This window comes from Eschrichtius robustus, chromosome X, assembly GCF_028021215.1.
Source record: "Eschrichtius robustus isolate mEscRob2 chromosome X, mEscRob2.pri, whole genome shotgun sequence".
Classification (NCBI taxonomy): domain Eukaryota; kingdom Metazoa; phylum Chordata; class Mammalia; order Artiodactyla; family Eschrichtiidae; genus Eschrichtius; species Eschrichtius robustus.
The window spans coordinates 105,111,206-105,133,670 of record NC_090845.1 but is presented as its reverse complement, the minus strand read 5'-3'; the positions used below and the strand labels follow the sequence as shown (position 1 = coordinate 105,133,670).

At 41.9% G+C, this 22,465-nt stretch overlaps 1 protein-coding gene across 1 annotated transcript in view; it reads left to right on the top strand.

Moving 5' to 3' along the window:
* Positions 1–2,727: 2,727 nt before the first annotated feature.
* KIAA1210 (KIAA1210 ortholog) overlaps positions 2,728–22,465 on the top strand; it is a 28,492-nt gene continuing 8,754 nt past the window's right edge. The window contains exons 1-7 of the mRNA XM_068532682.1: positions 2,728–2,755; positions 8,387–8,555; positions 15,035–15,161; positions 15,477–15,602; positions 18,953–19,108; positions 21,898–21,961; positions 22,153–22,257. Coding sequence (XP_068388783.1) covers positions 2,728–2,755; positions 8,387–8,555; positions 15,035–15,161; positions 15,477–15,602; positions 18,953–19,108; positions 21,898–21,961; positions 22,153–22,257 — 775 coding nt within the window. The remainder of the gene's footprint in view (positions 2,756–8,386; positions 8,556–15,034; positions 15,162–15,476; positions 15,603–18,952; positions 19,109–21,897; positions 21,962–22,152; positions 22,258–22,465) is intronic.

Sequence of the window (22,465 nt, the reverse complement as noted above, 5' to 3'; positions counted from 1 at the left end):
ATTAGCGCTCCAGGGATGCAGATGCCGCCATGATGCCCTCTTTCTTTGTTCTGCCTTTGTCTTTCATATTTTTCTCTTTGGTTATCATTCCCCTTTCTTCTTCTGCCCCTGACAGTGGTGGGTCAGGGGCAATGTTAGCCTGCTGTGGCCTGGCATTTTGGAAAATGGGCTCCTTTTCCACGGGCTTCTCTAAAGTTCAGAGGTAGTTTATTTCCCCAGTGTCTAAGAAGCCTTTCTTAGTGGCAGGGGCTGGGGTGCTGCCATGTTTATTAAGATGGCCTAGGGACTCACCAGTGATGTGAATTGTTCCTGGTCCAAGGAATTCTCCTGTCCTCCTGCTGAATTTCTGAGGGCCTTCTGAATTCCCCTACCCCTTTGCTCTGTCCAGATCTCCAGATGGAACTTGTGTATGTGTGTGTATATGTGTGTGTGGTAATTAGTGAGCATTGTGTGGGCCTGGGGTTGTCATCTTCAGGTAGAATTATGATATTGGCTCATAGAGTTTGAGTGACTTGAATAAAGTGTCAATACCTTTCAGCCAAAGCCCACCTGCAACACACCTGCTGTTGAACAAGCTAGGTTTATTACTCATTGCAGCGAGAGAGAACATACACTGTGGGGAACCATAGGACTTCTCAGTGAGAGGGTCTCAAGCCATCTTGACACCAGGACCCTGTCGGCTCTCCCTGTGGTTTGGAAGCTTTTGCTTTCCAAGGCCTCAGTCACTCTCAGTGAGTGACCTCTCAAATTCACCTTAACCTCAGAGCCTGTGGTCACCCCTGTCTAGCTCCAGAGAAGTATCAGGGGCTTAACGGCTAGAGGGCAGCACGGGATGGGCCTGGAGCCCATCCATGAAACAGCAATGGCAGCTTGACTGTTTCTGGGAGCAGGACAGATCTAGTATAGGGAGGGGGGCTCCAGAATCTACTTAATCCAACTTGATGGTACTTGAGTCAGTCACATCCAGACCCCAAGGCGAGCTATGATGAGGGCAGTCTCTGCTGGCCTCTCCGCAGTGCTCTTGCTCCTTTCTCTGGGCCTGCTCATCAGATCCCCCCTCCCGTCCACCCACAGACTCCCATCAGAAATGTCAGCATTGATGTATAAAGGTTTGATTATCAACTGACATGCTTCCCTGGCTAGAAGGCTAGACTGAAAGTGCACAGTGGGATCTCAATTGATTATCTGCACTAATGGAAAGGAGCCCAGGGACAGACAATTCTCCCGTGATATAGAATCAGAGTCATGGGAGGATTATCCTTTTGATGGTCACTTTGGTTGTTTCCCACTTTGGGCTGCTTAGAACAATGCTGTGATAGACATTCTTGCATATATATTTTTGTGTACAAGTGTGAGTACAGCTACAGGGTGAAGTTCTAGTGGTGATGCTACTGGGCCAAAAGGTATGTGTATTTTTTTTTTAATTTTTATTTATTTATGGCTGTGTTGGGTCTTTGTTTCTGTGCGAGGGCTTTCTCTAGTTGCGGCAAGCGGGGGCCACTCTTCATCGCGGTGCGCGGGCCTCTCTCTATCGTGGCCTCTCTCGTTGCGGAGCACAGGCTCCAGACGCGCAGGCTCAGTAGTTGTGGCTCACGGGCCTAGTTGCTCCGCGGCATGTGGGATCTTCCCGGACCAGGGCTCGAACCCGTGTCCCCTGCATTGGCAGGCAGACTCTCAACCACTGCGCCACCAGGGAAGCCCGGTATGTGTATTTTTAACTTTTGATACTGTGAAATTGTTCTTCAGAGAGCAATTTACGCTCCATAATGTATGAGCGTGTCCATTTTTCTCATCCTTGTCAGCATGGAATATCATCAAAATTAAAACTTTTGGACAATCTGATAGGTAAACATGTTAACTTGATACTTTGATTTACATTTCTTTAATTATGAGTAGGACTGAGCTTTTCTTTATGTATTTCTTTTTCTATAAACTTCCTGTTGTATCCTTTGCCCCATTTTATATCCAGTTGCTGGTCATTTATTGATTTCCATGCACTCTTGACAAATTAAGAAAATTGGCACCTTTATCTATATTTGTTGTAAGTATTGCTTCCTCGTTTGTTATTCTTTTGTAGACTCTTTACTCTTTTTGGCCAAAAGTTTAAAATTTTTATGTAGTCAAATATCTCAATTTTTTTCTTTACGGCTTATCAATACAATTTTGTCTGCCTGGGCACACCCATGAATAGTAACAGGCCTCCAAATGTAATGGGCCCCAACACAAAGCAATAGATCAGGTTTTGTACATTTGTCTTTTATATTTTGGTAACAGCTTTATTGAGCTACAATTCACATATTATACAATTCACCCATTTAAAGAGTACAATTCAATGCTTTTTAATATAGTCACAGAGTTGTGCAACCATCACCACAATTAATTTTAGAACACTGTCATCAGCAAGGAGACCCTGTCCTCTATCACTCAAAAAATCACCCTCGTCCCTCTAGCCCTAAGCAAGGCACTTTCTGTGTCTATGTGTCTGCCTATCCTGGACATTTCATATATGTGGAATCATTGTCTTTTTTAAGGAAGAATAATTCTCTCTAATGGCAATTCCCTTTATATATCTTTTCTTGCATAGTTTAAGAATCTAACTGGAGGATAAGGAGTAGGGTAAAATGATTGTATTATATCCTAGATAGTAAATGATTTTTTGTTTTTTGCTCTATATTTTATTTTAGTGATTGAACTATAGCTGAATCACTAAGTGAAATTTCTGGCAGTATGGAAGTTCTGGAGGCCAGTGATGAAGGTAAGTAACCCAATAAAATCCTGATAACTAGAACTAGATTTGCTTAATGTGTTTAACCCCTAGAAAAAAGAATCAAGTCACAAGAAAACAAGTTCATATCAAATTTCTAATGACACTAGACTCAGCCCATATTTAGCTTTCCATCTTCTAATCTCTTCTCTTTCATCTCAAACTCTGATAGTCAAAAGAGTTTTGTCTAGGCCCTGCAATCTTCTTTGGGGATGGTTAGCAGGTTCCATTTACTGAGGCCGGCGAAGTATTTCTGCTTAATCAGAAAAAAAAAGAATCAGAGCAGGCCAGGACCTGAGAGATTCAACCGAGGTTTTGCTGTAGATAATAATCCAGACTTAACCAACAGATAAATTTGTAATTTGAGGAGTAAAGGGGGGATAGTAACGAAGAAGCCACCATAGGCTTCTGTTAAATGGGAATCAATTTACAAAAATTTCTTTCACAAAACCTATCCATTGCATAAATTATGGTGCCACCTGTGAATGATAGGAGACCATGAGTGGGGTAATAGAGAGGCAAAGGTCACTAAACAATGATAAGCTTTATTGACACTGAAAAAAGGTGGGGGGAAGGGGAGGAAGCATAAGACATAAGATGAGCCATTGAACTTAAAGGCAGAACTGAATTTAACAGTTCACTGGGTTGTTCTTCAATGTTTGCTGAGTTTTCTTAGTGTGGTGCAGAAGACTTGGTCTGGAAGGACAGAGAGAGGGGAACCTTCTTGTGGCTTCCCGGAGGCCTGACGTCACTAATGATGTGAGTTGGGGAATCTCAACATGGTGCATGGATCCTTGAGGGCAGGGCTTGGCGCTTCATCTCTGTGTCACCATTGTTCAGTATTGGGTCTCAGAGAGAGTGATTAGACACTCAAAAGTTTGTAATGAATGAACGAATAAATAAATGAATGATAGGCCTCCTCACCAAGGCAACCCCAACTGCCAAATGAACTGATCTATCTTTTTGGATATGAGCTACACAGGTGCCTAGAAAAAAAGATGTCAATGCGCTGCATCTTGATAAAGAGTGGAGGTAAGGAAGTGCCCTTTCTCTGTTCCCAAGATGTTTTTCTTACAGAGACCAAGCATCTGGGTACATGTTGAGTATTAGTCATTGCCAGCCAGAGAATAAGGTGCTGTTGGGAGGTTGAAGGGAAGAAAGGCTGGTTAGAGGAGTCTTCTTTCCAAGCAGCAACACAAGAGAACAAGGTCACCATTATGCGCGATGCATTTTGAAAGCTCAAGTTCAACCCAGAAGGGCTGCCTGTGTGCATGGTAAATAAGCAAATATACAACCCAAAGCAATGATCTCTTCATTGGATTTAAGTGTGTTCTTGTCTGGGGGAAGGGGAGAGGACTGCTTCCATGGGTTGTTTTCTGGTATGTGATGCACTGCAGGGCCTCGGTGGATGAGGATGTTGAAAGCTACTGCCTGTTTGGGAATATGTAGTCCTTGGGCTTGGACAGGGAAGTCAATGGCTTTGTTACAGGAGAAGTCCAAACAGCTGTCAGCTCACTGACCACCACTGCTGTGCCTTGTGGTGGCATAAGCTACCCAGTGTATAGATGACCTCCATAGACATTGCTGGATACAAATGTGGGTTTTGACCCAAACCTGCTGTCTAGGTCTATCTACCTTTACACTTTCAGCAACTTTGGAAACCAGCCCACACAGGGCTCAGGTGCTGGCAATTTTATTTTAAAAATAAATTTATTTATTTATTTATTTATCTATCTATTTATTTTTGGCTGCGTTGGGTCTTCGTTGCTGCACACGGTCTTTCTCTAGTTGCGGTGAGCGGGGGGGCTACTCTTTGTTGCGGTGCGAGGGCTTCTCATTGCGGTGGCTTCTCTTGTTGCGGAGCACGGGCTCTAGGCGTGCGGGCTTCAGTAGTTGTGGCACGAGGGCTTCTGTAGTTGTGGCTCGTGGGCTCCAGAGCACAGGCTCAGGAGTTGTGGTGCACGGGCTTAGTTGCTCCATGGCGTGTGGGATCTTCCCGGACTAGGGCTCGAACCCGTGTCCCCTGCATTGGCAGGCGGACTCTCAACCACTGCGCCACCAGGGAAGCCCCAGCTGCTGGCAATTTAAAGGCACCCCTTTGCAAAAGAAAGTTTGAAAGGCCAATTTACACCAGTGAATATATGGCAAGTGTCTCGGATTCCATTAGGGTTTCGAAAGTAACATAGCACATGGACAGTTCCCAGCTTTGTATCTCACTCCCAGGGTCTCCGTACACGGGGTCTGATGCTGTTGGGGGTGGAGAGCTCTCCTAAGCCAGAGCAGGCTGAAGACTTGGACTCTTGCAGCTGAACTGGATGTCTGGCAATGGGTTGCTTAGTAAGGCTATGTCCAGTTTTCAAGTCACTGCCCCAGATCCATGGGCAGCCCACCCACCTCTTGGTGTCTCCCCAACTCCCTACCAACAAAGCTATACCACCACTATACCCAGAGCTACCCCCGAGGGAGGAAAGGAAACATTCTTTGCCTCCTAGTGGCCAGGGTTGAAAGAAACATGCATTGCTTAAGGTATTTTAAATCCTCGTGGGAAAATAAGTTGTTTCTGCTGAGCAAAAATGGAAGACTAGGGAAACATTGGAATATATGCATACTTAATTTTTAACACCTTTTCCAGTTCTATAGTCACTAGTCGTTTGGTTAATTTAGGAACATAAAAATGTGTTAATGCATAATTTGGTTTGCTCATACAATGACTATGTTTGGTACATTCAGTTTTACAGCCTGAAAAGTTTATTAGAAGTGTTTTTATTCAGTTATTAAGTGTTTGTAGATTGTGTCACAGACTGAGCTACCACCTACTGATTCTGTCCCCTCTGTCTTTGCTGGTTTGTGAGAAGCAGGTTTGCAACTCCAAATCGTCTAGCTTTGCCCTCCTCCCTTCCATTCTGGGATTTCAAAGCAAGGAGGGCAATAATCATTATGTTTCCAAACACTCTGAGCAGAAAGTTGTTCTCATTTCAGAAGGCCAGAAGAGGATCCACCTGTCAAGAATCAATAAGTCTCATTCCTTCTGTTTGAACAATGGCAGTGCCTGCAAAGGCTCCTTCCCGTTTGTGAGGGGACACTGCCCAGTTCATCCTCACTGGGCAGGAGTTATTTAGTGGTGTGTTGGAGCTACCTTACACTGGCTTGGGAGGCTGTGCACATCTCTCCCTAAATGTCATGTTAGTAGCTTGAAATTGACCATGATGGGAGGATTTACACCACAGAAGTAGGCAAATATTACAAATAAGGGCATTTTCCCCAGAGGTCCAGTTGGTAAATACATCCCAGCAAAAAACTGATTATAGTAATTAGTATAGTATAGTAATCAGGATTTTACATAAAAATCTCACTATTTCATGGATTTTAGAAATCCTTTGGGGGTGGGAAGATTAAGAAAGAAGGCCGGAGAGCAAAATAGAGATTACTTTAGAGCCAGCCTACTCCATCCTGTATACTTTTCAGCACTTTCACGTTGAATCCTCACAGTGGTTCTATGAGGTCAAATATCATTTAAAATAATTTATTATCATAGAAATTAGTTTAATTTTTTTCCTTAAAAAATTGAAGAAGGAAGCTTGGGAAAACATGTTTCCTATTGTACCTTTGCTCTTTATTCTGTCTATCTCAAGGTAGAATTGCCAAGTTTATCCTAACCATGACCCTATCTATATAGGTACATCCTAGTAGATGAGAAATTCCTCAGATCATTCAAAACTGAAGTTACTTAAGCAACGATTACCAAGCACACAGCCCTACCATCTTCTTGTATTGCCCCAACCCGTCCTGGCTTCTGCTTCTAATCATGTATATTTTAGAGTTAACTATTGAGTTATAGATATGGGGTTCTTCCCCTTATCGCTAGATAGATAGAGTAGATGGATAGAATTGATAGATCATTTCTACAGATAGAATTGAATCTGGTCTTAATAGACAATTATTGATTCCCTAATTTTAGCTCACATTTATTAGCATTTACTACATGCCAGATCCTATGCCAAGCTCTTTACCACATTATTTATAATTTATGTCAACCCCAATAAGGGCCAGTGTATAAATTATAGGATGCTTAAGGATGGCTCTGCTCAGTGATCTCAGTTTAAGGGAAGTGACAAGCTGTGTTGGTATTCTGCACCCCTCAATGGACTCAGTTGTCTCTTGAGTGTCACTGCGTGCTTTGCACTGTGCTAGTTGCTAAAGAGGCTGCTAAAGAGGGCCCGCCTACAGCCTAGATGTGGGGGACAGTAGCTAAGACATAGAACTGTATCTTATTCCTTTCTCACTGATACCCAAAACATAGTAAGTGCTTGACCTTAATAAACGTTCATTGAATAGGTGAATGAATAAATGAATGCGCAGACTAGAGAACATTCAGGTGTAAAACTTGTGGTGCCGACAGTCAAGTTTTAGGTGTACAGAGAGGAGCGTGAATTGTAGTGATGGTGGGAAACTGGACTTAAGAGAGGCCTTGAAGTTTAGAAACCTTTTGAATAGGCAGGCCTAGAATTAATCAGTACACAAACTGGCCATAGCATTCAGCTCTAGAAGGAGCCCTACTTCAGCATTTCCCAAAGTGTGTTTTGCCAGACGTTCTGCATACATGCATTGGAGAGACAACACCGTTACCCCGTTTCTTGGCGCTTCACCATACACATAGGCATGCTGAAGTTTCAGAAGAGTCTTGTTGCAAAGCACACCCTTAAACTCTGTTTAATCAGCCCAAACAGAGCCTGAGGAGCATTTAAAGCTCACGTTCCTCACTGCTGCCCTGGTTTTTTATTATGATAGAGCAAACTTTCAATTATCTGCATGTGCAGAGGGCATCAGCACTGTAGATAATCTGAACCAATCAGTAATAATTGAAGAACATACACAATGCACATAATACACACACACACACACACACACACACACACACACACACACACACTCACACACATCCTCCCTTGCAAAACTCTTTGGTAGGTGATTTTGTCATGTCTTTTGCACGGGGAGCTTCTTTGCCCAGCAGCCCTTTCTTCCCCATTCCCAGCCCTCTCCCTTGCTCATAAATCCCTTCCTTGAGGACGTCTTCCCTGACTGCACCAACCCCACTGCACTCACTCCTTGGGTCTGCATCCTTTCAGCGCACAGGTTGGGCAGTACCAACTCCCACAGGGATTTCCAAGGGTCCTGAAGAGTTTGTCACATGTGGAAGCTTCGCTCCCCAACTGGATCACCATGACTCCAGCGACCGGGGTACCAAGTGCTTATGTTGGCTCAAGAATTGCTGCATATGAATGAACTCCTTAGTGCATATGAATGAACTTCTAAAGAGGTGTGTGTTAATAGTTGAAATTGAGTGGCAAGTGAACGCACGGTGAGTTGAGCCAGAATAGAGGCTGCCCAGAGGCCACAAGCTGGGATCTGAGCTTCTGCTTTCACCAGAGACTCAGATACTTTGTTAGTGAGTTACTAAGAAGAGAACAAACCAGATGAAAGGTGCTGTGGGCACTGGGGCCGAGGGCCGAGACCTGGAGGGCTTCTGGGATCATAGTGCTCATTCCTGCAACAAGGGCCGTTTCCTCTCCTGTCTTCCCTTCCACCATCACACTCTGCCTCACTTTCAATTCTAACTTCCAGGAAAGGAGAAATCCAAATTTAAAGGCTTCAAGAGATTTTTTGGCAAGAAGAAGAAAAAAGAGCCTGAAGATACCCAGGGAAAGAGGAGGCTCAAACCAAGCTTGTCCAGTGACAGTATTAACATCTCTTCTGTGAAGCCAGTTTGGGAACGTCAACAAACCAAGCCTGGGTAAGCTCAGGTGGGGCGGGGAGTGGGGGCGGGGCAAGGGGCAGGTAGCTAGATCCAGGTCCCCCTTTGGCAGCCAAATCTCCAGTGGGCCTTTGGTCCCAGGGACTCTCGGCCTCCCTGCCTGTGGGAGCTGGGTCTGGAGGCCTTTCCCTGTGCGCGTATATATATATATATATATATATATATATATATATGTTTGCTGTCTGGGCTGCACAGCTCAGTGGGTTGGATGGAGCGTGACAAATGCCTACCCACTCCCCCAAGAGTGCTGCGTGAGAGGGTGCGGGTAGATCAGGGCAACCTGCGCTGTCACAGCTACAGTGAGATGTAGGGGCCTACCATTAGTTAGGAGCTGGAGGACTCTCTTTCATAGGGTCAGGATGGCCTCCGTCGTTTAGGAAGCTTGATCTGGTTTGCTTGCCCAGCCCTCAGACTCCAGATCTCGTAATGCGTGATTAAAGTCTTAGATAGTGAAGCCATCTAGCTGGGTTGGGGCATAAGGGTGAAATCACTGTGTTAATGTAAGAACAAAAAAGCAAGCAAGCGAAGAATCCAAATTCATTTCTCCCTCCGTCCCGGGAGACTGGGGGAAACGCCTTAAGCGGTCACAGGAGGTGAGGAAGGCTGTTTCTCAGCCACCATTGCCACTCCTATTCAAATTTTCATCTTTGAAGCCTCAACTTCCACATCTTATTGTGGAAAATCTGGACACCCAGTACCTGCAGCTGTTCCTGGATCAGTTGGATTCCTGTCTATGGAGTTCCACTTGGGTCTGTTCCCCTGGCCTTAAACTCCAGACTTATCTGGACTCCCTACAGAGCTCACGTGTACTGCTATCCGTTCCCTCAAGGCTTTACTTGGAGGTAATGGGACAGTTAGCAAACATGTCATACTGCCCACTAACAGCACGTAGGTCTCCTTAAAAAGGACCTTAATGAGTGCATTGAATGTGAGGTATTTCAGATAGCTTTACTAGCAAGGGAGATGGTTTTGCAAAGGGGCTTGCCTCGTACCTCACAAATCATACCATTATAGACCATTGCATTAGAGGTCTAAGGAAAACTAAGACTAGCCCTACAAAAAAACCAGAGAGTGAGGTGGGAGAGGGAAGTTTGGGTTTATTCTGCCTTGTCTCTACAAATTGGCAAGGGCTTTCTCTACTGAAGTTCTACCTTGCCCCTTTTTACTTGCGCCTCTCCCTGCAAAATGGTCCACTTAGTCTGATGTATTCTCCAGACTAAGAAGGTGTGTGCATGCGCACCTCTGGGGCGGGGCGGAAGGGAGGAAGGGAGAGTGAGGGGAAGGGAGAGTGAGAGGGAGTGAGTATAAGTGCATGAACTAGTTCATACATGAGGAAGTGTGTTTTTCTAAGGACCTGAGATTGGTCTTTTTTTTTTTTTTTTTTTTGCAAGGAGCGTAAATTAATTAAGAATATACCTTAGGAGGCCTGAAGTTCACCCCTGACCCGAACCTCTTGCTTAATTGCTAGGGGAGAAACCCTGGAGAATATCACTCGGGAGTTAGGGAGATCAGCTTTTTTCATCCATTGAAGCGATCAGTCATAACAAAACTTATGGCCAGCCCTCTCCTGTGCTGTACAATAGGTCCAGTATCTATTTCCAAGAGTGTTTTAAGCTGTATCTGATAGAACGGACAAATCCCATTCCTCTATTTGATTTTTTCGTGGGTGCTGGTGTACTACACTTTATTGCCTTTAATTAAGGCCAAGATTTTATTTGGATTTTGGATGTGTTTTCTTTTCTTTGCCTCCAGGGAGTGGACAGGAGGTTTGGTTTCCGACAACCCTGACCACAGCTGGTGCTAACGTAATCCTTTGATCAGGGAGGGCTTGACACTAGAGAGCCAGTTCAATGGTTATACTCTGGCTGATGCACGGCATGGAAAGGCCAGAGTTTCTAAGCCCACTTATGGCCTAACATTTCCTTGCAGTTTTTCTGCACAAAGCAGGGGAGGTGGGGTAGTCACAGATCCTACACTGGTCTCGAGCCTGATTTGAGCCAGCAGGTCATAGAGAAGCAGTGAATGGAAGTGTGTATGTGTGCATAATGAGCGAACGTGTAGAGATGCTCTCCCAGTGCTGCATCAGAAACAACTCCATTGTGTTTCTCTAGAGTCACGTTAATTTTCTGCTATTTTCATAAAGCAGAGAATCTTACCTTCGCCACCAGGGCCACCTTTTAGGGAAAGTGTGGGTAGGACGTTACTTCAAAGTGGCAGACATCTGCCTCCTCTCCTCCCCTGCTGGCCCACAAGCCACCTCAGCGTGGGTGCCATTTTAATCCCCAGAGCACCACATTGTCCTCGGAGTGTGTCACAGTCAAATATCCCACGTGCTCATCCCTCAGCCAGGCACAATGACAAGGTGGGTGCTAGCCCTACACTGCCTGAGCTGCTACTCTAGTTACCATTTACAGATTCTTTTTAAAAATGCCAACCTACATGTATAATTTGGTAATAAAGATAATAAATGGAAAAAAAGTATTTGAAGTATTAAAAATTACTTTAATTTAAAAACATTTTCATCCCTTCCTAAAAGAACCCCTGTACCCATTAGCAGTCAATCTCCATTCCTGCCTAACCCCAGTCCAATCATAGGTGGCCACTTATCTACTTTCTGCCTCTATAAATTTGCTTATTCTGGATATTTCATATATATGGAATCATACAATGTATGGTCTTTTGTGACTGGCTTGATTCCCTTAGCATGTCTTCAAGAGTCATCCATGTTGTAACATGTATCAGTACTTTATTCCTTTAAAAATTGAATTGTATTCCACTGCATGGATATATTACACTTTATGCACTCATCAATTGACAGATATTGGGTTATTTCTACCTTTTGGCTATTATGAAGCATGCTGCTGTGGAGATTTGTGTATAAGTTTTTGGATAGATATATTTTTATTTCTCTTGGGTATATACCTAGGAGTGAGGTTGCTGGGTCACATGGTAATTTAATGTTTAATTTTTCAAGGAACCACCAGACTGTTTTCCAAAGTGTCTGAATTCTTTTACATTCCCACCAGCAGTGTATGGGGTTTCCAATTTCTCTACAACCTTGCCAATACTTGTTATCTTAGTTTTGTTTCTAGCCATTCTAGTGAGTATGAAGTGGCATTTCATTATAGTTTGAATTTGTATTTCCCTGCTGACTAATGATGTTGAGCATCTTTTCATGGGTTTGTTAGCTATTTGTATGCCTTCTTTGGAGGAATGTTTATTGAGATCCTTTGTCCATTTTTAATTAGGTTATCTATATTTTTATTTTTTATTTTTTGAATGAAAGATTCTTTAAATTCTGTTGTGCTTTACAATTTTCAAAAGTTTCACACACATGATTTCATATAATCCCATAGTAACCCTTTTCCCCCCTTACCCCTATATTGCCCTTCCACCTTCCCTCTTCCCACTGGTAACCACTAGCTTGTTCTCTGTATCTGTGAGTCTCCTTCTTTTTTGTTTTATTCTTAGTTTGTTGTAGTTTTTAGATTCCACATATAAGTGCTATCATACAGTACTTGTCTTTTTCTGTCTGACTTATTTCACTTAGCATAATCTCCTCCAAGTCCATTATGTTGCTGCAAATGGCAAAATTTCATTCTTTTTTATTTTTATTATTGAATTGTAAGAGTTTCTTATATATTCTAGATACAAGTCCCTTATCAGGTATACAGTTTTTCTCCCATTATGTGGGTTGTCTTTTGAAGTACAAAAGGTTGTAATTTTGATGAAATCTATTTATCTGTTTTTTTTCCTTTTGTTGCTTAAGTTTTTAGTGTCATGTCTAAGAATCCATTGCCAAATCCAGGTCATGAAGATATACCCCTATGGTTTCTTCTAAGAGTTCTGGCTCTTATATTTCGGTCTTTGACCTATTTGGAGTTAATTTTTATATATGGCATGAAATAAGGGTCTAACTTCATTCTCTTGCATGCGGCTATCCAGTTGTCCCAGCACCATTTATTAAAAAAACTATTCTTTCCCAATTGAATGGTCTTGGCACCCTTCTTGCAGATCAGTTAACCATAGATTAATGGGTTCATTTCTGGACTCTCCATTCTGTTTCATTGATCTATATGTCTATCATGCCAGTACTACACTGTCTTGATTACTGTAGCTTTGTAGTAAGTTTAAAATTGGCAAGTGTGAGTCCTCCAACTTTATGCATCGTTTTCAAGATTGTTTTGGCTATTTGTGGTCCCTAGCACTTCGCTTTGAATTTTAAGATAAGCTTGTCCATTACTGCAAAAAAAAATTTTTTTAAGGCAGCTGAAATTTCTAAAGAGGTTGCATTAAATCTGTAGATCAATTTGTGGAGTATTGCCCTCTTGACAAGATTGTCTTCCAATTTGTGAACATAGGTTGTCTTTCCATTTATTTAGGTCTTCTTTAATTTCTTTCATCAGTGTTTTATAGTTTTCAGAGTATAAGTTTTACACAGCTTTTGTTAAATTTATTCCTATTTTATTCTTTTTTATAAAAAATTTTAAATTGAAGTATAGTTGACATACAATATTATGTTAGTTTCAGGTGTGCAACATACTGAGTTGATCAAATACATTATGAAATGATCACCATGATAAGTTTAGTAGCCATCTGTCACCACACAAAATTATTACAGTATTATTGACTATATTCCTTATGTTGTATAGTACATCCCCGTGACATTTATTTTATACCTGGGAGTTTGTATCTCTTAATCCCCTTCACCTATTTAGCCCAGCCCCCCACCTCCCCTCCTCTCTGGCAACCACCAGTTTGCTGTCTGTATCTATAAGTCTGTTTCTGTTTTGTCTTGTTTTTTGTTTTGTTTTTTAGATTCCACATGTAAGTGAGATCATATGGTATTTGTCTTTCTCTGTCTGATTTATTTCACTTAGCATAATAATCTCTAGGTCCATCCATATTTTATTCTTTTTGGTGGCATTGTAAATGGAAGTGTTTTCTAAATTTCACTTTTGGATTGTTCATTGCAAGTATATAGAAATACAATCAATTTTTGTACATTGGTCTTGCATCCTGCAACCTTGCTGAACTCATTGATTAGTTCTAGTAGTTTTTAATGGGTTCCTTAGGAGTTTTATACACAAGATTATGTCATCCGTGATTAGAGGTAATTTCACTTCTCCCTGTCCAGTATGGATACCTTTTATTTCATTTTCTTACCTAATTTCCCTGGCTAGAACCCAGTACAATGCAGACTAGAAGTGGTGAGGGCAGACATCCTTGTCTTGTTCTTGATCCGAGGGAGGAAGCATCCAGTCTTTCATCATTATGATATTAGCTGTGTGCTTCTCACAGATGTTCTCCGTCAAGGTTGAGTGTATTTTTCATGAAAAAGTGTTGGATTCTACAAATGCTTTTTCTGCATCTATTGAAGTGACCATGTATGTGGTTTCTTCTTTTTATTCTATTGATATTGTATATTACATTAATTGATTTTCATATATTAAAGTAACCTTGCATTCCTTGCAAGTCCTACTTGGTCATAGTGTATAATTCTTTTTATATGTTGCTGGATTCAGATGGCTAGTATTTCATTGAAGATTTTTGCATCTATATTCATAAGATATATTGGTTTGTAGTTTTCTTTTCTTGTGATGTCTTTGGTTGAAAACTTTAAAAGGTGAAATATATTCCCACATCCCCAAAGGAGTGTTTTGTGCCTTTAGCCTTTCATTTGCTTCTAACTTTCCCCTGATTTGTCCTAATGTAATTCTTATCAACCTGGTTCCATTCCCAATCAGAAGGTGTTTCCATCTGGGTTTAGCAAGCTGGAGGTGGGTAGGGTGGGTGCATAAGATGACTTTGAAAACAGGACAAATATATTGCAGAACCCTTGTGTGAAAGAGGAAAAGACCTGGTGAATGAAAGTATCCAGCATCTGGGCACATATTTGATATTTTTAATCAAAACAAAAACATTAGACACAAATTGGGTGTGAAAGATATTTTATAACTCTCATCTTAATAATAGCAAGATTCAGGGTCTTCCCTCCCCTTCCACAGTGTTGCCACTACTGAACTTTCAATGGTGAATTGTATGGTATGTAAACTATATCTCAGTAAAAGTAAAGCTATTATATAAAAAAGATACGTGTTGATCATTTAAAAAAATCAAAATTATGCAGAAGTACATAGAGTATAAAATGAAAATGCCCCTCCTGTTCCTAGTGCCATTCCTCAGAGGGAACCACCACTAACAATTTGGTGGATATCCTTCCAGGCTTTTCTCTATGAACACAAACTACGTATGTATGTAATATATGTATATGTATTAAATGGGACCATACTATTCTTTATTTTTTTCACTCTATATCTCACGGACAACTTTCTGTGTCAGCACATATGCTTCTGAGGTGTCTATGGTGGGCCATATTATAGACATATTGATACATGTGTCTTTGGTTCCTTTGGTTCCCTTGGCTGCTTTCATAAGACTTTTTCCTTCCTGTCCAGGGCCAAGAGCAGCATGGGGAACAAAGCCCTGTCCCATGACAGCATCTTCATGTTGGAGTGTGAGTCTGAAAGATCAGGAAGCAGAATATGCCCCTCTCCAGAGGTCCAGAGAGGCAGACTGCTTCAGGTAATAGTGAACTCGAGCATCAGTGCCTAATTGGGCTACTCATCTTCCATTCCCGACTCCTCTCCTGTCAAAAAACAAGGAGGGAGGAATTTGGACCTGCTTCTCAGCTGATTCTACCCCACTGTTGGAAACATTGAATGAGAGAACAAATAAATACATGATGTGCTTACCTAGTGCCCGGCACACAGTGTTGGCTGGTATCACCATATTCACTTCTCTTTACACACCCCAAGAATGCTTTAAGTATTATGACAGTGACATTCCACTGTTAATGTGCAGGCATTCCAACCCCCATGTTTTTTCTTTCTTCCACAGAGATCTCATGATTTTAGAACTCTGCCTAGAGCTTGGACTGGTAGTACGCACGGGGCTGTGTTTGGAGCTACACCGCAATATGTGCCCAGAAGTGGAGTCTGGGTTGCAGGCACCAAGATCACTGAGGTAGCAGGCTCCAAGATCACTGAGGTAATCGAGGAGAATTGTTCAAAGTTGGACAGATAGACCTACACTTGAATCCTTGCTCTGCTACTTATTGACTCTGAGACTTTGGGCTGATTGCTTAACCTCTCTAAGCCTTCCTTTCCTCATCTACATTGGGTATAATATTAATATCTACCTCAAAGGGTTGCTCGTGAGGATTGAATAAAGATTCAGAGAGATTAAAGAAATTGCTCAAGCTGACCCATATAGTTAGTGGTAGACCTGGAACTCTGACCCAGATGTGTTGACCTCCAAACCCATAGTCTTTCCCTTACCCCAATCTCTAAGATGTTGAGCTTCTCTGGCCCTGCCTTCACAGGAAGGAGGGTACATCTTTAGTCTCTGTAAAATGCAACACATACGTAGAAAAGTCTCTTACCTCCAGTTACCCCTACCCATTGCTCAGTCAGACTCTTCTCCACTAGAGAGCTGATTATTTTGCATTTGGCAAGAGGTAACTGGGGCTTATTTCTGACATGTCTGCTTAAGGCCCCCTATCTCTCGCTCTGGTTTTCATACTGTGTGTGGAAGTTCTGCTGGGTACGTTAGCCATGAAGGGTGGAGAAGCAAACACTGAGATGGTCACCAGTAGCGCTGATCTTATGGTTGTAGAGCAGCCCCTAGGTCAGCAGACTGTTGGCCTCTTGCACTACAGCAGGAAAAGTCACTTCCATGAACTTTCCAGTCTTCTTCAGTTTTAAACATCAACACCAGCTTTCCCTTGTCTCCACAGCTATACTCCCTTGGCATCCAGTGGCAAAAATCCAGGTACACATGACGAAATGCCACGGGGTTATTTCTCACATTCAGAAAGGGGAAAACTGTTTCCTGGACTCCTCCTTCTCTTCCTCCTCTCAGTCCCAGAAACAAAGAGACTCTTATAGAAGAGATAGCCCATTAAAATAAAAAAAGATAAGAAAAAGACTCTAGGGGCATTTCTTCCCACAATGAAGGGGGCAGGGAAAACTACAGTAGCCCAAAGACAGGTTTTCTTAAATGTCTGGTTTGGGCCCACACCTCATACTTTTGGTTTGCTCCCTTAGTCCCTCCCCTGGGAAACAGGGCTGAAGATGGAGTAGGGTGTTAACAGAAGCTGAGTCATCAACAACCAGATTGATGTTTGCGCGGGAAACTTCCCTTAAGTGCCAGGGTGACATTCCTAAATGACAGGGTGCTTGATAGCATTAAGTCAATGGTCCTGACATGCAGTGTTGCATAGAAGCTGGGGTAAATACGGACTTGGCCAATGGTTGGGTCCCTTGAAGGAGCAGGATTCTTAATGGATTAAGTGACATTCAGAGCAACTGGGAGATTGCGGGAGAGGAAATCCAGGCATACAGTTTTGTTAGAAATACCAAGACCGAGCCAATTTTTTGTTTTGATCTGATAAATGCACGCATCCCCCACCCCCCGAGAGGGGGTGTCAGCGCCCATCGACATGTATTAGCTCTAGAATTACCACAGTTATCTAAGTAGGAGAGGAGTGAACGGCCAAAGGACCCATAAGTGATTTCATGAGCCATTCGGAGTTTCACCGCCCCAGCTGTGCATACTTAGACACGCATGGATTCATCTCTGACAAGCACATGCTACTGGCAAATTTTCACCTGACGTCCTATCTGAAGTGTTAGGAATGTGGGTGCCTAGATTACTCTTCAAGATGTTTCATGTTCTTTTTATTTGCGGACAAATTGACAAGAAGAGGTAATAGCAGATTATTAGCATCTTCTTATTGTTGAATCAAACTGAATTCAGTAATTTAAGAAACTGAGACTACAAAGCAGCTTTTCTTATTGCTCACAGACCCAACTCTCCCTCTGCAGCCCTTCTTAAGGAAGCAGGCGCACCACCTCTTCTGGCTGTTGCCTTTAAACTTCCTGAACTTGAGTATGGGACATCCCCTTCCTGGCCCCTGTAGTTAGGAGACAGGAGTGCAGATGGGTTAAGAACATAGGCTTAAAGACAAGCAGACCTTTTCAGATGCTTGCTCTGCCACTGTGAGAGTTAGGGCCAGTCATGTAATTTCTCAGACCTGGTTTTCCCCATCGGTAATATGGAGACCACAAGAGCAAATGCTTTCAAAGAATTGTAAGGTTTGAATGAAATACATCTATGGAGAGCACTCCCTGCCTGGCAGGGAGAAAAATCTCAAATCAATAACTTAACTCTCCAGATTAAGGAACTAGAAAGGGTAAAGCAAGCTAAACCCAAAGCTAGCAAGGGGAAGGAAATAATAAAGATTAAAGCAGAGTAAAGCCTTCAGTAAAAGTTAGCTGCCATTAGTATAGTGATTATTATCACAGTTGGGCTTGGAGATGGTTAATCCCCAAGGTCTCTCCTCAAGAGCCCCCAGTGGGGCCTGGTAGTAATAAGAGGGCACCTTAGACATTGGCTGGGAGTACCCCACAGGCAGAAACTCACTGTGGCCCCTTTTCTTTGGCTTTGAGAGTTTGACTGTCGTCTGTCCTGAGCAGGAGCAGAGCCTGTGACAGAAGCAAGTATGTCAGCTCCATGACAACAAGGATTTTGTTCTGTTTATTGCTGTAGGCCCACTGCCTAAAATGGGTATGGTACACTGTACATGCTTAGCCAGCATTTGTTAAAGATAAAATCAGGTATTCTGATCCACATCAAGAGGACCATGTCAGGGACCAGTGCCTCAAATTCAAGTGTACCATGAACTTCAAACTGGAATCAGCTAAATCAGTCTGCTGAAGCTCAAGGTAAACCCAAATGATCAATGTTATCTACTTCAGAAAACTAGTAAACCAGTTCTAACCAGGACTAGTTCTGTAGATTTTCTAAAAATCCCAGAAAATCAATCTTGACAGGCTTAAGATAAGCAACCACCACGGTCAAGATTTGATCCAGACAATTCCTGGACTGATAGAGTGATAGAAATCAGGATTGGAGTTTGGATGCCAAGCCCAGATCATAACTCAAAGACTCACCTTCACAAGATCTGGACTTCCAAAGACAGGGCCAAGATCAAAACAAAGATCAGACTCAAACAAGATTTATAGTTGGCATCAGTAGGAGGTAACACCAGGATTCTGGTTTTGATCAAACAAGCAATTTGAAGTTTCTGTCTTTGGGGATTGGCAAAAGTGTGCAGCAACCCAGAGAGTGGACCGAGGCTATTCGTCTTTGGTTTGAGTACGTACTGGAAGGGAATCCAAGGAGGTAGGAGATTCTTTCCTTGGCTCATTGTTTTCACTTTGGGTTCTTAGCCCTTCAATCATTAAGCAACAAGTAATTTGGAGGAAGGCACACAAGTTTTAACTTTTTCCTTCTATCCTCCTCCTTGACAGATCCCACCATGGCGCCCACGCCAACCCAGCATCAGCCCACCTCTTATTCGATCTGACACAGTCTCTAAGGATTTTGAAGAAATCTCTGTTGATGATGAGTCACCGAAGAGCCCACGAAAGAAGCGTTCATCACACATGACCTTGACATTGAAGAAGGCAAGTGTTAGCTCCATCCTAAGTCGCAGGTTGTGGGGGACGCTTTTATTCCTGCTGTAGCTCAATACTAGGGGGATGTCTGGGGAAGGAGCTGCCATTCTTGCTTTTGATTTGCCTGGTGGTTTACATTTTCTGTCCAATTCTACAAACCAAATAATTAGCACTGTAATTTATAAGCAATGGAAGACCGTATTTCTGAAAAAAAAGTTTGTGGATGTTTTCAGTTATTTCACAAAGAAAACAATAGAGATTTTTATGGAAGTAAAGCCTCTACAGATTCAAATGCCAAAATCTCAAAGGTTAGGTCATGTAGTATTGTTTGATAGACACACATTCGTATGAAAAGTCATTTGACACAAGAGGGCAGGTATGTGTATTTCATATGTCTAGCTTTGCCAACCAAAAAATACCGATCAACAATTGGAAAATCAGCAGATTGTGCTCATATCAACACTTCCATTCTCATACTATTGTGCGGTTAATTTGATTGGTTGTTTTTGAACTTGAGAGGGCTTTTAGAGTGAAGTAGAGTTTAGAACAATTAACCTTGGGGACTAAAAAGTATACAGAAAGGTAATTTATTATGAAGATAATTGGCCAGTCAGCGCAAAACTCTGTTTTGATGTTAAAAGATTCTATGGAGGGAAGCAGCCTTCAGTTAGATATGGCAACAAAAAAACAATTTGGTTAGGACCAAAGTTAAAGCACAGGCTTTAACATTCCTTGTTGTCATGGAGCTGACATGCTTGCTTCTGTCATAGGCTCTGCTCCTGCTCAGGACAGATGGCCGTCAAACTCTCAAAGCCAAATTAGTATGCTCACTGATTTATGAATTTAGGCTACAACAATAGCACTAAGTCAGACAAATTGGAACAGTCTGAATTGGTGGAAGGATTGAATTAGATAACATTTTTTATCATGGTAAAATACACATAACATAAAATTCATCATGTTTAAGTGTACAATTCAGTGGCATTAAGTACATTCACAGTGTTGTGCAACCATCACCGTTCTCCACTTCCAGAGTAGCTTTGGTTCCTGCATAGGGAAGCCCCAGGCCCACTAAGCAGTCACTCATCATTCCTCCTCCCTCTCAGCCCCTGGTAACTACTAATCTGCTTTCTGTCTCTGGATTTGCCTATTCTGGATACTTCATGTAAATGTAATCATACAATATGTGGCCTTTTGTATCTGGCTTCTTTTCACTTAGCATAATGTTTTTGAGGTTCATCCATGTCGTAGCACAGATCAGTACTTCAGTCATTTTTATGGCTGAATAATACTCCATTGTATGGATGTCCCATGTTTAGTTTAGCTGTTCATCCATTGATGAACACTTGGGTCCTATCCACCATTGGCTATTGCTGCTGTGAACATTCATACACAAGTCTTCGTTTGAACACCTGTTTTTAATTCATTTAGGTATATACCTAGAAGTGGAACTGCTGGGTCATATGGTAATTCTATACTTAACTTTTTGAGGACCCACCAAATTGTTTTCCCCAGCAGCTACACCACTTTACATTCCCACCAACTATATATGAGGGTTCCAATATCTCTACATCCTGGCTAACACTTGTTATTTTCCTTTTTTTATATACAGTGTTTCTAGTGGGTGTGAAGTATCTTACTGCGGTTTTGATTTGCATTTCCCTAGTGACTAATGCCGTGAAGCATCATTTCATATGCTCATTGGCCATTTGTATTATCTTCTTAGGAGAAATGTCTACTCAAGTCTTTTGCCCATTTTTAAATTGGGTTGTTTTGTTGTTGTTGTTGAGTTGTAAAAGTTTTTTTTTTATATTCTGGACACTACACCCTTATCAGATATACGATTTGCAAAAAATTTCTCCCATTCCGTGAGTTGTTTTTTAACTTTATCAAGAGAACGAAATTGGACAAAATTTTAAAATTTTTGTTGAATTCCAATTTATTGATTTTTTTCTTTTGGTACTTGTGCTCTTGGTGTCATATTTAAGAAACCATTGCCAAATCTAAGATTATGAAGATTTACCCTATGTTTTCTTCTAAGAGTTTTAGCTCTTATATTTAGACCTTTGATCCAGTTTGAGTTTATTTTTACATATTGTGTGAGATAAGGGTCTAACTTCATTCTTTCGCATGTGGCTATCCAGTTGTCCCAGCACCATTTGTTGAAAAGACTATTCTTTCCTCCATTGAATGGTCTTGTCACCCTTCTGCAAATCACTTAACCGTAGATGAATGGGTTTATTTCTGGACTCTCAATTCTATTCCATTGCTCTATATGTCTATGCTTATACCAGTACTACACTGTCCTGATTACTGTAGCTTTGTAGTAAGGTTTGAAGTCAAGACGTGTGAGTCCTCCAATTCTATTCTTCCTTTTCAAGATCGTTTAGGCTATTCGAGATCCCTTGAAATTCTGTATGAATTTTACAATCAGTTTTTCCATATCTTCAAAAAGACACATTGGGATTTTGATAAGGATGGCACTGAATTTGTAGATCACTTTGGGGAGTATCACCATCTTAACATTAGGTTTTCCAATCCATGAACATGAGATGTCTTTTCATTTTTTTAGTTCTTTAATTTCTTTCAGTAATATTTTGTAGTTCACAGTGTGCAAGTCTTGAACCCCTTGGTTAAATTTATTTCCAATTAGTTCATTCTTTTTGATGCTATTGTAAATGGAAGTGTTTTCTTAATTACCTGTTTTGGTTGAGTATGATTGTTGTCAGGCCCAGCAACCCTGTTTTCAGATTTATGGCCTTGCAGTGTGGGTCAGTGATTTCTGGGGTGTTTTCTAGAGTTCCCTGCAGCATATCACTCAGAGATCAGAAACTTCAAATCTAGGTGAACCACTTCCAATAGGTAAAATGATCACCAGGTTATGGACGCCATTGGAAATAATTTCCATTGTGAATTGTATTATTATGCTCCCAACAGAGCCATTTGGATAGTAAGGACTTTTTTCCTGATGCTTTTTTCTTCGGCAACCATGCAGGGGTGGGTTCAGAGCACTTAAGTCTGATTCAAGCTCTTTCTTTCCCTCTTTTAGGCAAAACCAAAGCAGGAGAAGCCAAGCCTTCCACTGGCTTCTGAAGAAGAGAAAAGCACAACCGAACCGAAAGAAGCTGACCAAAAGAAGCCGAAGAAAGACAGTACAGGTTGGCACATCTTCACCCTCACCCAGAAACATGTCCTCAAGCTTAATGGCATGGTGCTACGCGACAGGAACCCAGGCCTGCTGTTGTTGGTCCTCGGAGAGCTTTCAGTTTAAGATGCATACTAATGTGGTCCAAGTTTATCCATCTAAACTGCCCAATTAATACAGTTGCCACTTGTGTGAGATTTAGGTAAAGGGTCCTACCTGGG